This window comes from Melospiza melodia, chromosome 3 (assembly GCF_035770615.1).
Source record: "Melospiza melodia melodia isolate bMelMel2 chromosome 3, bMelMel2.pri, whole genome shotgun sequence".
NCBI classification, from domain to species: Eukaryota; Metazoa; Chordata; class Aves; order Passeriformes; family Passerellidae; genus Melospiza; species Melospiza melodia.
The window spans coordinates 3,495,676-3,509,067 of record NC_086196.1 but is presented as its reverse complement, the minus strand read 5'-3'; the positions used below and the strand labels follow the sequence as shown (position 1 = coordinate 3,509,067).

At 38.1% G+C, this 13,392-nt stretch overlaps 1 protein-coding gene across 1 annotated transcript in view; it reads right to left on the bottom strand.

The window, feature by feature from the left end:
- Window positions 1-2,561: 2,561 nt before the first annotated feature.
- Window positions 2,562-13,392, bottom strand: part of HMGCLL1 (3-hydroxy-3-methylglutaryl-CoA lyase like 1) — a 76,295-nt gene continuing 65,464 nt past the window's right edge. Inside the window, exons 8-9 of the mRNA XM_063150672.1 lie at window positions 9,532-9,657; window positions 2,562-7,443 (exon numbers count right to left, since the gene is read on the bottom strand). Coding sequence (XP_063006742.1) covers window positions 7,330-7,443; window positions 9,532-9,657 — 240 coding nt within the window. The 3' untranslated portion in view covers window positions 2,562-7,329. The remainder of the gene's footprint in view (window positions 7,444-9,531; window positions 9,658-13,392) is intronic.

Genomic DNA, 13,392 nt, shown 5'->3' with positions numbered 1-13,392 from the left:
ATTTCTCTCTATAGCTGCGTTGTTTGGCTAGATTTCAGCTTCTATTGACTACCAGTGAGTTGTCTTTGTTAAATCTTCGTGACAATCTAGTCCTGGTGAGCACAAAAGAATGGACTGCTGTTTCTTATTCAGCTGTTACCATGAATAGCACAGGTGTTGCCTTGTTATAATAGCATTTGATTAATTAACTTCAGTTTGAATGTGATTAGTTTTAATTTTGTTTGAATTGTCACTAAATGTAACTCACCTCCAGTTCTGACCATGAGACCAATGGTCTAGGGCCACATCTAGTGCTAGATGACAGATCTAGGACTAGAAATAATGTGATCAGAAAAGCAAGAATCTCTACTCTTCTGTGTGACTCTTGCCTCTGGCTTTGGTAGCTTGCAAAGTTATTACTGTAGGGCAAAATCTTAAGTGTGCAGTTCTGTTGGGGAGAGGCTTAGAAATCTTACACAATTATTACAGTGTGGAATTGCTCTGTCTCGGTTATCTGTGTAAACCAAAGAAAGTCCTTTTTGTTTTGCAATCAAATGTTCTGTCATTACAAAATCAGCATTTGGACAAAAATACAGAAACAGAGAAGTGAAGTTCATTTGTTAATCAAAAAGATCTGCTTTAGCAGTCCAGCAGTTTGCAGCATCTGGCCTAACTCTCACCAAAGTGCTATATTCATGTTCTTCATTTTAAAACTGTGAAGTGGGAAGATTTCAAACTGAAAATAGTGTTGAGAATATCTTGGATCAAAACATTTCATTACACAGGAAATGTACTTTTGACATGAAACCTGTGCTGGTTTTCAGTCTGACTTCAAACACCAGTGAATCTTCCATTCACAAAATTTGAGGAGATAAATTTAAATTTAGATTTTACTAAACCTCAACAACAACAAAAAATTACCTTCTGTCTTAGAAACTTTTTTTTTTCTAATTATCTTATATTTAGACACTAGAAACCCAACTCAAAGATGTGTTTAGATGCACACACAGAGTCACAAACAAGTATGTCAAATGCATTTGAAACTGAGGGTATGTTACTCTGAGAGACAACGAGATATTTAATGGCTCTTGTGTTCTTCTGCAATTTCACAGGCTCTCTCAAGAGATGACTTAGGATGCTTAGTGGGAAAAGAACATTCCCTCCACTCCATGTGTACAAAGTAGTCTGTCAATTGTATCTAGGTGTTAGTAGTTAAATAAAGGAATTTCTGCTGGGATGATCTGTATTCCTGCACTCCTGATTATACTCTAACTGCTTCACAGTTTTCTGAACAGAGAATCATAGAATCAGTTAGTTTGGAAAAGCCCTTTAAGACCTTTGAGTCCAACCATGATGGAAGAAAAAGCAGTATTTTGTAAGAGCTTCATTATTAAAATATTTTCCCCTGAAGTATGACACCTGCATCCAGTACCCAGGTGAGGAAAGTTAAGTCTCTTGATGACAAGATTCCCAGGACACATGTCATTTTGTAGCATTCATCCTCTTTCCACTGGAGCAGGGACATCACAAAGGGAAGAAATGAAGGCTGATTGGGCTAGAGGGGGAAACCATGAAATTTTGCCTTACAGCACTCTCATCTGAAAGGGACAATGCTGGGTTCCAGTATTTTCTTTGAAGATTGTTTATGCATTTTATCTAACAATTGTTTCAAGTTAAATGTGTGAAGATTTTTTGGGACAAGTACACGGGACTAGCTCTTCCTTGTGCAGTGTGAAGCTGTAAAGCCCAAGTTTCTATTTCTGTAATGCCACAGTGGGTCTTGATTTCTTCAAAATGAACCTTTTTCCTTGGCTGTCTCACCTGCTTGTGTGGTGAAAAGAATGAGACACTTAGATAGGCAGAGGCTCAGCCTTTTGAGGCTGTTGTGGGAATCACATCCCACTGCCCTGAGCCAGATATCAGACCAAGCTAGGAACAGAGAGATGGATGGAAGCAGCACCAACACCAGAAGATATGCCACAAAACAGAGAACACCATTCAGCTCTTTTTAAAAATGACTGTGATCGTCTTTCCACCAAGGAAAATACTAACCCTTGTGTTCAACTATTGAAGATAACTAACTGCAGGTCACGTTGAGGCACTTCGAAGTAGCATGGGGTAGGGAATTTTGCTGTTGATTTCGCCAAGATAGTTGCCTCATCTGTATTTTGATGTTTCAGACCACATGCTGAAGTCATTCAGTCTCCCATGAAGTGTGTAGGGAATCTTAGACATCACTTAGACAGCACAGATTTCTATCCTGCATTGGAACATCTGAAGTTACATAATGCCTCATTGAGTTTTTTGAACTCCTACCTCCATTCCTGCCTGTAGCTTTTAATGTTTAGTTAATGGAGGAAGGAAATGTTTCCCCAGTAACTTAAAAGAGATTTGTCTGCTATAAAAACACACAGGAACGCCAGATTAAAAGGTAATCCTAAGAAAAAGCACTCAAAATGTATTACAAGGTAACAAAGTCAACACAGGCATACACGTCAGTGACAGCTTATATTTGCTAATGCTGTATGCATGAGCTGGTCAGTCAGAGCTGCTGAATGTGGCATAAAACATGAGCATATCAGTTTCAATAAACAGCAAGGGAGATTTTATTTCAGCTGTAACACCGCATATTGCAAAATCACAAATGCATTTAACCAGGCAGATACATGACAATTCCTTGACAAACATATTGTCTCTTTGACATTGCTTTCAAAGGACTGAGTTGACTTTGGCTGTAGTCCTTCTGCCTGCTGTGTTATTGCAGCAATGAAGATCAACACTGCATTACAGCAGGACTGTAGAGAAAAATAATCTTAAAAAATATAACAAAAGAAAAGTTGATTAATTTTGATCAGCAAGTCAAGAACTGGAATTTGTTTACTTGCCACTCTTATACCTGTTTAGCCACTCATCTAGATACTTCACAATCAGTGAAGAGAACTGAAGGCAGTGTCAGAAAACACAGAAAAATTCAGTGGCAAAAAGTATCGAATTTCTGATACCACAGTAACTAAACAATATTTCTACCCCTTAAACTCAGTGGAAAAAATGGGCAGATCTTATACATTCACACCAACTCTTTGGATAAGCATTATTTCATTTCAACAACACTGATCCCAAACATAAGAATTTTATCTCACAGACTTGTAGTCTTCATTTTGTGACTCCTTAATACAATAATAAAAGTTTTATGAACTCAAATGACACTATTAAGAGTGGAAAATTAGCCAAAGCCTCTCTGGACATATTCACAACACTACAACATTTAGTTCTTATTTCATAAGCTCTGGTTATACACAAAAATGAGCCATTAAAGTGTTGGTCCAGAGCCAAGTTGCCCTAATACATAAAAGTTTAAAGTACAAAGCAAGCTGCTGCTGGAAGACATTAGAACTGTATGGGATCTATGTTGTTGCTGTGTTCTGGAAGGCACTGAAGAATGATTATGCCCATACTACTGGAACTGATCAACTTTTCCTCCAACAAAGGACACCAGTCATACCTTCAACAATGTAATATCTTGACTTAAATTTTTATAATGACACAGTGATAAGAACACCTGCTCATGGAAGCCAAACTCCTGGATGCAAGCCCTCCACAGCCAGGGGGCTACTTCATGGTGAAGTGACAGCATTGTATTCAATTGGGGACAGTGACAGGGACTAAAAGAGCAGACATCACTAGTGAATATAAGAATATAGGTTCTTCTGAATATAAGCAGATATATAATATAGGTACTTCTAAATATAAGCATAAAGGTTTAGGGGTCAGGAGCACTGGAGAGCCTCATCCCATGTCTTGGCATGTTTTTCAAGTGATATAGTCTCAGCTGTTGGCCTATGAGCTGAATTCAGTGCTGTGAGTGATGCACGCCCATGGCATGGCTATTAGATTAGTCTTTGCTATTAAAAGTAATAGATGCTTATTTTTTGAAGCCAGACATTAGGTGTCAAAATGTTCTGCAAAGTCAAAATTATGCCAACCCAGGAAATCAGAGCAGCAGCATTTTACACACCTAAAATATGTTAGTAGGCAGAATGTAAGATGCCTCAAGTCCTATTACAACTAAACAAGGATTTCATAGGGACCAATGACCTGGACCCACCGACCTAAATTCATCCCAGGTGGCAATTTTGGCACATAAACACTGGGTTGGGGTTGCTTTTTTTTATTCTGGCTCTATGTTTCTCTCTCTCATAACAATCATGACAAACAATCTATTTGTCTGTGACCTCCACCCTGGATTACAATAACTCACAATGTGGTTGAAGCTGAACATGTGGGTAAACTACAGGCTCCAGATGTGACTGCTCATCTTTTCCAATGCTCACATCATTACAGAATAACAGACCTGCAATTAAGGCTCTCCACAAGTTTCCAAGTAGTTTCTAAAACAGACCCACCCAATAAAGAACTGAGACATTTTAGATTGTTCATCTACATGATTTAATAGGTACCCTGTTTCACTGCATGGGGAGAATCAAGAGCCTTGAATCAAGAGCCAACTGTCTGCAAACCAGACAGTCCAGATGCTGAGAAGCCTAGGATGCACTGTGCACAGAGGCATAAAAATGGACACTATCTGCTCAGTTCCTTACTTGGCTGATAATTGAAGACTTCACCACCACCTTCAAGAAAAAGAACCCTGCCTTGCAGAGGCACTGGCATTCTTTTCTTGGGATTTTTCTGGGCTTAGGAATTTTTAATTTTCTATTTTACCCAGTGGCACAAATTATTACAGCTTTATGAGAAAGTGTGTTCTTTTTCAGTTCATAATCACAGGAAAAGCTGAGCTGGAAGGGGTCCACAAGGATCATCAAGTCCAGCTCCTGGGCCCTGCACAGGACACTCCAAGAGTCACACCCAGTGCCCGAGAGCATTGTCCAAACACTTTCTGAACTCTGCCAGGCTGTGCTGTGCCCACTGCCCTGGGGAGCTGTTCCAGTGCCCAACCACCCTCTGGGTGAAGAACATTTTTCTGATATCCAACCTACACCTCCTCTGACACAACTTGAGGCCATTCCCTCAGCTCCTGTCATGGGTGGGTATTAATCTCCCCAGGCTGAGCAGCAAGTTCAGTCTCAGTTCAGTTGTTTAGTCTCACATTCAGGTTTGCTTCACAACTGCTTTGTTTTCAAGGGCTGACTTCCCTTTCAGTCTTTGAGAAGCTCGATAATGTTTCTGTTAATTAAACATGCAAGCTCAGAGGGTCTTGGGTGGAAGAAAATTCATCAGGACCTACATGAAAACTGCATACTTCAGCTCAAAATGAGCCAAATCTGTGCCTACAGAGAAAACTAAACAGGAAAAATAATTATTAAATACGAAAGTATTACAGTGAGGTTAGTCACCTTCAGGGGTACATGACACACAAATTAGGGAGTTTTTAAGATGTCAATTCTGGCACCATGTTTAGGCTTAGGCAGCAGTGCAGTTTCCTTACCTCTTCATTTGGTCAAATTCATTACAGAATTTTTAAGTCTGTGAATGGTTCAAGACCTGGTTTTATTTAAGTTCATGTTTTGGTATATAAGCTATAGTGGCTGCTAAATAACAAAGCCCCAGCTGAAACATGGGAAAAAAGAGGAAAGAGTTTTTTTGTGGTGATCCAATCATGCATCCAGAGCAGGTCAAGAAAATCAGGGTGTTCTTACCTTCAGGAGTACTTCAAAGTCTTCTTACTAGACTCTGCAGGAAAGATTTAGTATTTTGGAACGATAGGCAAGATATTTCTTGCCTCACCTGAACACCTTTCTGTTTTTATCCTTCGACTTTTACCATGAGAAGAGGGAAACAAAGTAGCTTATATTAATTTTGACTATAACTATGGCATAAACAGAATAGGGGTGTTGTATAAATTTATAGCTTTGTGTTGCTGGAATGCAAAAACTAACTTTCTTAAACAGTGCCAATTCTAAAGTACACAACTGGCTAAAAGATCTCAGAAAAATTCACTTTGGTATTTCAAAGGCAAACCATGACTCAGCTGTAACTTGGCAGACTTGAGTTCCAGACAAAAAACTTTCAGCCTTTTCTTTTTGTGTGTGTTATCTTCCACTTTCTTTCAACTTACCTTTTGACAAGACTTCACATTTTTGAGGAAAACTGAGAATATGGATGAAGACCACAGTCCAGGGTTTTAGATTTTCATGTCAACAGGACATGTTCAGAAAAAATATAGATCAAAGTTAAGTACACAGAGAAGCACAGGTCCTACACAACCAACCAGTAAGAGTACTGAAGTTTCAGGATGAAAAACATGACAATATTTTCATGGCACACTTGAACATTTATATATAGGATAAGGCTTTTTGAATTTGTCCATTTGTTCATTATTGATCTAATCTATTGATTATTGAACAGTGCAGTTCATTGGCATCTTGTTGAACTAAGGCATTTAAAAGAACAGCATCATTTTCAGTAGAGCACAAAAAAAAATTCTGTGGTCTCCTTTGTTTAAGCTAGTCCAGAAAAATACTACTATCCTAAAAAACCTGTGATTTCTGGATGAGAATATCAATTCGTAGCCTACAGCATGAAAAATCTAATTTTTTATGAAACCTTGGATGAAAATGTAGCCCCTTCTACACCACTATGAACCTGAATGATGTTGAAAATCTTGCCAATTTTTATTTGCTTTGTATAATTAGGTTTTAATAAGTTGACCAAAAAATGCAACTACAACAAATTTAACATATGTAACAAATAAGGAAATTTGCTGGAGGATTGGAAGGAGCTGGCAGAGTGCCACTCACCACAATGTCTTGGAACAAGATAAAGTCATCCATAATTTAGCAGATGTTAAACAAAATTTAAAAGAAGTTCTATTGCTAAAAAATTCTTACAGTGAATTCAGATTTGGCTCTGTGTTCATAACACAGTGACTTGACAAATGAAAAGCAAGAATTGAGATAAATAAAACACATAACAGAATGGCCACACATAGTGTGAGATCTCATAAACTACTGAAAATATTTGCACTGTTCTGAAAGACATCTTGATTAAAACTTAACTATGTACTCACTGTTTCTACCTGGTTTTCCTGAAAAGAACTAAAAATTCAATTTAAAACATGGTAAAATTTCCTGATATTTATATATTTCTCTTGTCTGTAGAAGTACAGAGTACTTCTACAGGGTTCTGTACTACAGTCGTTTATTTCTTACTTACAAATCAGACAGTTCCTGACAAGACAGTACAGTACAATAACTGTTCCCATTAAATAAAAATTATACATAGGTTCTATTTTGTTTCTTTGATGCAATGGTTTCCTTGTTTCTTTTCCTAAAGCAAATGTCCTTGGTCAAGGTAAATGGAAAATGTAATCAAGCTGCAAAAAGAAAAATCCATTTAATTGATAGTTCCAGTACTGAAGGAAGCTTGTGCAACCTTTGAGTTTGTTTTCTTGTTCAAAGCTGTGCAGATGAAGTTTCCAGCTTCCATCACGGCACAAAGATTTACTCCCTAAAAAAGAGGGGAAAAATGTGAAGAATAATAAATGCACATGTTGAAAATGCTTAGACTCCAAGTTTTTTGCTCCAGGGTCTAATTTTTGCAAACAAAGGGCCCGATTCATGTTATAGGTCAGTAATGGGGATCAGTAAAGCTGCAGTGATTTACAGGTAGTTACAGCTTCTAGTTGTTTGGAAGGTTCTACTACTTTGAGAGTGATTTCTTGTCCCATCAGCAGTGGACCAAATACTGGAGTAATAACCTTCAACCACAGAATAATCTGGAATAAGGAGCTGGAATTACAACTAGAAGTTAGAAGAAAAATACAGAGTCTAAATATATGCTATACTTATTTATCATCCAACACTACAAAACTTTGTGCAAAAAGCATGAAAAAGGATTCAAAAAGCGAAGACTTGTGTTTTGCTATTGCTATAATCTAAATTTAAAATTAAACAAAACCTAAATAAAATCACCACCAAAACAAAGAAAAAATAAGCATTTGATGGTGAGATTGTGTCCGTGGGATTTCCTATCAACCTTTAGGACAAGCTGTATTCTTGCTTGGCCACCAGATTGTTAACAGATTAATCAATCTTATCAAGAAGCCTGGTACATGGTATATTTCATATAATCCAACTATTTTTGCTTAATTGCTTCCTTTTGCTATGAGTCACTTGGAAAGGTCAATGAGTATTTTGCCCAAGAAAAGACTATACTGAAAGCATGAGTCTAAGGTGCACAGCAATGTAAAGTGACATGCATGATTTCTCCTCCTTATTTCAAAGAATTGGGTTATTTCAAAAGAATAAACATCGTTCTTATGAGGAAAAGCTGCCCCAAAGTGTGTACAAGCAGTTCAAAACAGAGTCCACTTGTACAGTGGACACTTGTGATTGAACATTTTCTGATATCTACCCTGAACTCCCTAAAAAGCAAATGAGAGCAGATAAATGCTTACAGTGAACTCTGTAAGGCACTGAATATGCTTTAACAGTGCCCAGGGAATGTCCAAGTTCTGTAATCCTTTCATGTCAAGGGAATCCACTGGCCTGTACATCACACAGAACTGAAGCCTACCAACAAGTGAATGATAAGTTCCAATGACCTCAGTAATGCAAATCTTCCTATTTCAGATATCAGGCATTTAGATTTCTTTCTGTGGTGATTTAAATGCAAACCACACACTTTGTAGTTTTGGCAGTTCTTTATATGTTCTCCTTTGAACTTGACTCTCCATGTCCATGTGTAAATTAAACATAAAGTTACAGCAATGCCTGAGTTAGCACGAACTCATTATGCCACACATCCAGATAAATGGGGACAGACAGGAAGACCAAAGAGCACATTTATTGAAGAAGGCAGTAAATGAGTTCTAGGAATACAGAATAATTAACATGCCAGCCAGCCAGGGATACTAAATGAGTGCTCTTGAGGGGTGGATGCTCACTGGTAAGGCTCATTAAAGTGCAGCTCAGGGTATGTGAGCTGCTCTGCCCTCTCCTCCAACAACAGGACTGGTAATAAAAATGACTGTGAAGACTCCTAGCCAGTAACAGCTTCTGTACAATTTTGAAATACATTAAATGGATACCCGAGAAATAACAATGTCCTGTGCCTGGGTGCCAAACATCACAATTTTTTTCAACTTTGAAGTCAGAAAAATTGACAACAAATTAATAAGCACTATGAGCCAAATCCAAAACTGTGACAAAAGCTGAGCTCTGCTCAGTCTTTCCACTGTTGAGATGATCAGCCTTCTGTAGCAATGTCTACAGTACTGAGTTTTTTTGTGGTTACTGAGACACAGCAATGACACAAAGCAGATGCTACTAAATTCCTCATAGCTCCAGGTAGGAAGAAGTAGATTATTAAAATTATGTTAAATACACAAACCATTTCTAGTCTAAATTGCTAATGAAGACAACATCATTCCTGTTATGTGTCAAGCCATATTAAAGCACTGAGTTTGCAAAAACTTCTATGGGCTCTGAATATTTTGTTGTACAGCACAAGTTTTTGTGAGGTACGTATTGTATGTTTCCTAGAATTTATTTTTTTTTTCCTTGAAGTCTTAACTGGAAAGTAAAAATATCTTACTGTGTTGATCCCCAGACCATTCAGCATGTATATCACATCCTCTGTGGCTACATTTCCAGTAGCACCTTTTGCATAGGGACAACCACCAAGTCCTGCAACAGATGAATCCACCACAGAAACTCCCATCTGGAAAATAACAACACAAAAATGAAGCATCAGCACAGAGTATTATTTATAATTTTTCATAAATGGCAGGCCATATGTATAAGTTACCGTGCATAAAATACACATTTCTCCACAAATGGATGTGTTCCTTGGAGGAAATTCCTTATAATGGTTTTAGTCCTGACATCTTTATAAGGTAAGACATTTCAAACACAGGATACGGAACAAAGAACTAATGGTCCATTACATGTGATTTTGGCAGATAAGATGATTGCTGTTTTATAGAAAGAGGTCTTTTCTCTCTTTATCTTTCAACTTGGTGCTTTTAAATAACATGCATCTAATATGAAAGGTTTTCCTGCAAAAAACCAATCAATGGAAGTTCTCCATAGATATACACACGTTGAGCTTGGAATATTTTTAAGAGAATACTTGATGCACAGTGTTAAGCTTTCTCATTTAAACTAGACTTAAATTAAGACTTGAAAAAATACTCAGCAGTGGTAAATTAATAATTGTTTGCTTTTTGTTTTCTTCCTGCTGCATTCAAATATCTTCTCTCTTCTGATCCACTCAGCATATTCATGATAAAAAGTAGTAAACCAGTTACCAACTCCATCCAGAAGATAATATTACATTTCATATGGGATAAAGTCTTCCCTAGGAGACTGATAAGGGAGGAGGCAAAAAACTGAGGCAGTGACTTCACTGATATGTTTAGGAAGCTTTTGCACCCTCTTCTTTCTATTATTTGATGTTTAAAATAAAGCTGACACTGGAAAGCAATTGTTTTCTGTTACAATGCATTAGGTATGTGATCCAGGACACTGGGTCTCCCTTGTCAGAGAAAGCTCTTCAGTCTTCCCCTGCCTCTGGAGGCATTCAGGCTCGACAGATAATCAGAAGCAGGCAAGGGAATTAGGCAGAACAATTATTAAGTCTTCAAAGACACAAGTTCTTAAAGAACACAAGTTGCTCTTAGTGCCTTAATAGCACTAGAGGGTTCCCTTCCCCACAGGAATAATTTAGACAGACATACACCAAAACTGCAAGACAGGTCAGGCAGACTGAAATCCAGGACCGGAGTTCCTGTGGAGAGATAAATTTTCAAAACCCTGACTTTGGATACAGAGAGATTCAGAGGTGAAGCCATGCTTGTTACCCACATATGCAGGTCAGGAATTTGGCTTAGGGGCCTGACTGCACAGATTGGTGATCACTCTTCTGTCCCTGCAGGCTGCTCAGGAGCCGGAGCTTCTCCTTCCCAGACCTGCACACAACTAGCTGGAAGGTAGGCAAATGATCATCCTGCATGTTGCAGTTGCTAAGTCCCCTTTCCAAATATACCTCGTAGTTAGTTTTTTAGTTCTGAAATAAACTAACCTAATGTGGGGTTTTTTTTTGTACTTGCTTCTAGTTTTAACAGTGCACTCCATAGTTTTATCATTGGCCTTACAGACTCTTTGGACTTCCAATATCTCTGGAGAGCAACAATAAAGAAGGAATTGTTGTCACAGGTCTTATTCTTGGACATAGAAAATTATCTTGATCTAGGTAGCTGCTCAAAGCCTGTAATAAAGACCTCAAAGGAGTCAAGGTGCATTACTATGACAGGCAAGAGAGTACTATTTAATATTGCTCACATAATAAGGGTCTCTAAAAAGAGGTACCGTACTTCAAAGTACACTAATTTGTGACTTATGGAGTGAATCACCAAAGTGCACATTTCACATTTCAGTCACTTGTCACACTCTTTGTTTGTGCAGGCCACCAGTCAGAAAATGTGTCATATGACACATCTGTGTCCAGTACACAGAGGATGTGCATCCACAACAGCTGGAAATTCTGTCTCTTTTTGCACTATCTGCTAAGATTCATGCATTTTCTCTAGAAGTCATTGGCCCAAGCTCCACAGTGGCAGCTCTCAGCTTGCAAATGTCCATGCAGAGACACATGTTGGGCTTCTTATTGGAAAGATTTAAGGTGTAGTGGAGGTCTGCAGAAAAGGGTGTCTAACAGGCAGATGTACAGGTTGATACAAGCATGATCCCACTACTATGCCTTCTCTCTCAGTCTGATTTTAAGATTTACATCAGAAATTATTGTTTCAGAGAGGCAAAGATAAAATAAAGTGTCTTTCATGGAGGTTTTCCCAATCTGTCATAACTGCTAGAGCATTCTTCTTCATGCACTCATTTTCAGTAATTTTTACATGAGGATAAAACTATAGACAAATAATGTGTTGAGGTACATCAATGCTGTTAAATTCCCAAGGAATATCAGCAGACTCAGAAACAGCTTCAGTATTTATTATTAAAAAAATTCAGTAGTACTTATAAATAACTTCAGTAGTTATTAAAAAAATTATGAACATTCACTTTCTAATCCCAAAAAATTATCTCAATAAATTCTTGTCCTTTTGCACCAACAGGAAAAAAGTATCAACTAAATAGTATTTGGTAAAAACGGGCAAAAAAGTCAGTAGTCTGCTCCAGTCCTTCACAGGGCACTCACTGTAAGCAAAACCAAAACCAATATCCTCCAGCATTAAAAGGGCATGTTTTCTAAAGACATTGAATTGACACATATTAGTTCTTGATTTCCTTGTACAAACACTAGTGATGCCACTGTGATTCTGAATTTGCAGTGCAAATCTCGCAGCAGTGGGGTACAGGTGGCTGATAATTGTTTGTTGGGAGTGCTGGTGACTATGGTTGGAAATGAGATATCACAGCCACCTGAAGGTAGCATGGAACACCCCTCTGTGTCTAACCACACCCTTGTATTCTCAGGCAGCCTTGTCTGAGTTATTCAAAGTACCCTCACTGGAAGCTGGAGAAAGCTCAGACAATTTATATTACTGTAGATGCAAGAGCATCTAAAACCCAGATGCCTTCTGCTGACTAAGCATTGGGAGCAGTAATTTCCACATGACAGACAGTGATAATTGCTCTGTCTTTTAAATCATTGACTATTTTGGCTAAATATAAAAAAAAGGAGAAGGTCTAATAATAGCACCTTTACATAGGTTGCATCCTTGGGGGGATGGCTGTAGCCCTAGTACAGGACACTTAATCCATTATTTCCCAGGAACAGTGCATAAACATGAAGTCTCTAACATTGTATCTCTATCAGGATGTATTTGCTATTTGAACATTAAGCCACTGGTAGACAAGGTCTAAACATGGCATATATAATACAGCAATCCTGACTGACCTCCAAATCTGGCAGTTCCTCAACTCAGTGGTCTTAACATGCAGTGAGCAGGTGTCTCTCCTTTAAGATAATGTCTTTTAGAGTTCTCTTCACAATGCTTTTGACAGGAATCTAATGTGCTACTATTTCAGCAACAGGCAGGGTCAGCTGCATCTGTGTGCTCTTGCATGTTGTACAGACAGTTCTAATTCAGTGTTTGCTAACTCAAGTGCAGAATCACTCCAGTTCGTCTTCAGTGGCCCCGTTCAAAAAATCTTTAAATAATCCATACTCTAAACTCCAATCTAACAGTGCTAAAAAAAGATGTTGGAAAACATCCCTCAGCAGTGGTACTAACTAATTTGGAGGTTGATATTACAGCCCAGCCTGTCTAAGCACAGAGTCTGAAATAGCACCTAATAAATAACTCCTATGCACATTTGAGCAGCTACGAAGCTCTTTTGTTTTTGCAGCCATTAAAAGCTCTAAAGTAAAACTTAAAAATTGGCCAAATATGTAAAACTAAGTATTTTCCTTCATCTTCCATATTTGTCACACTTT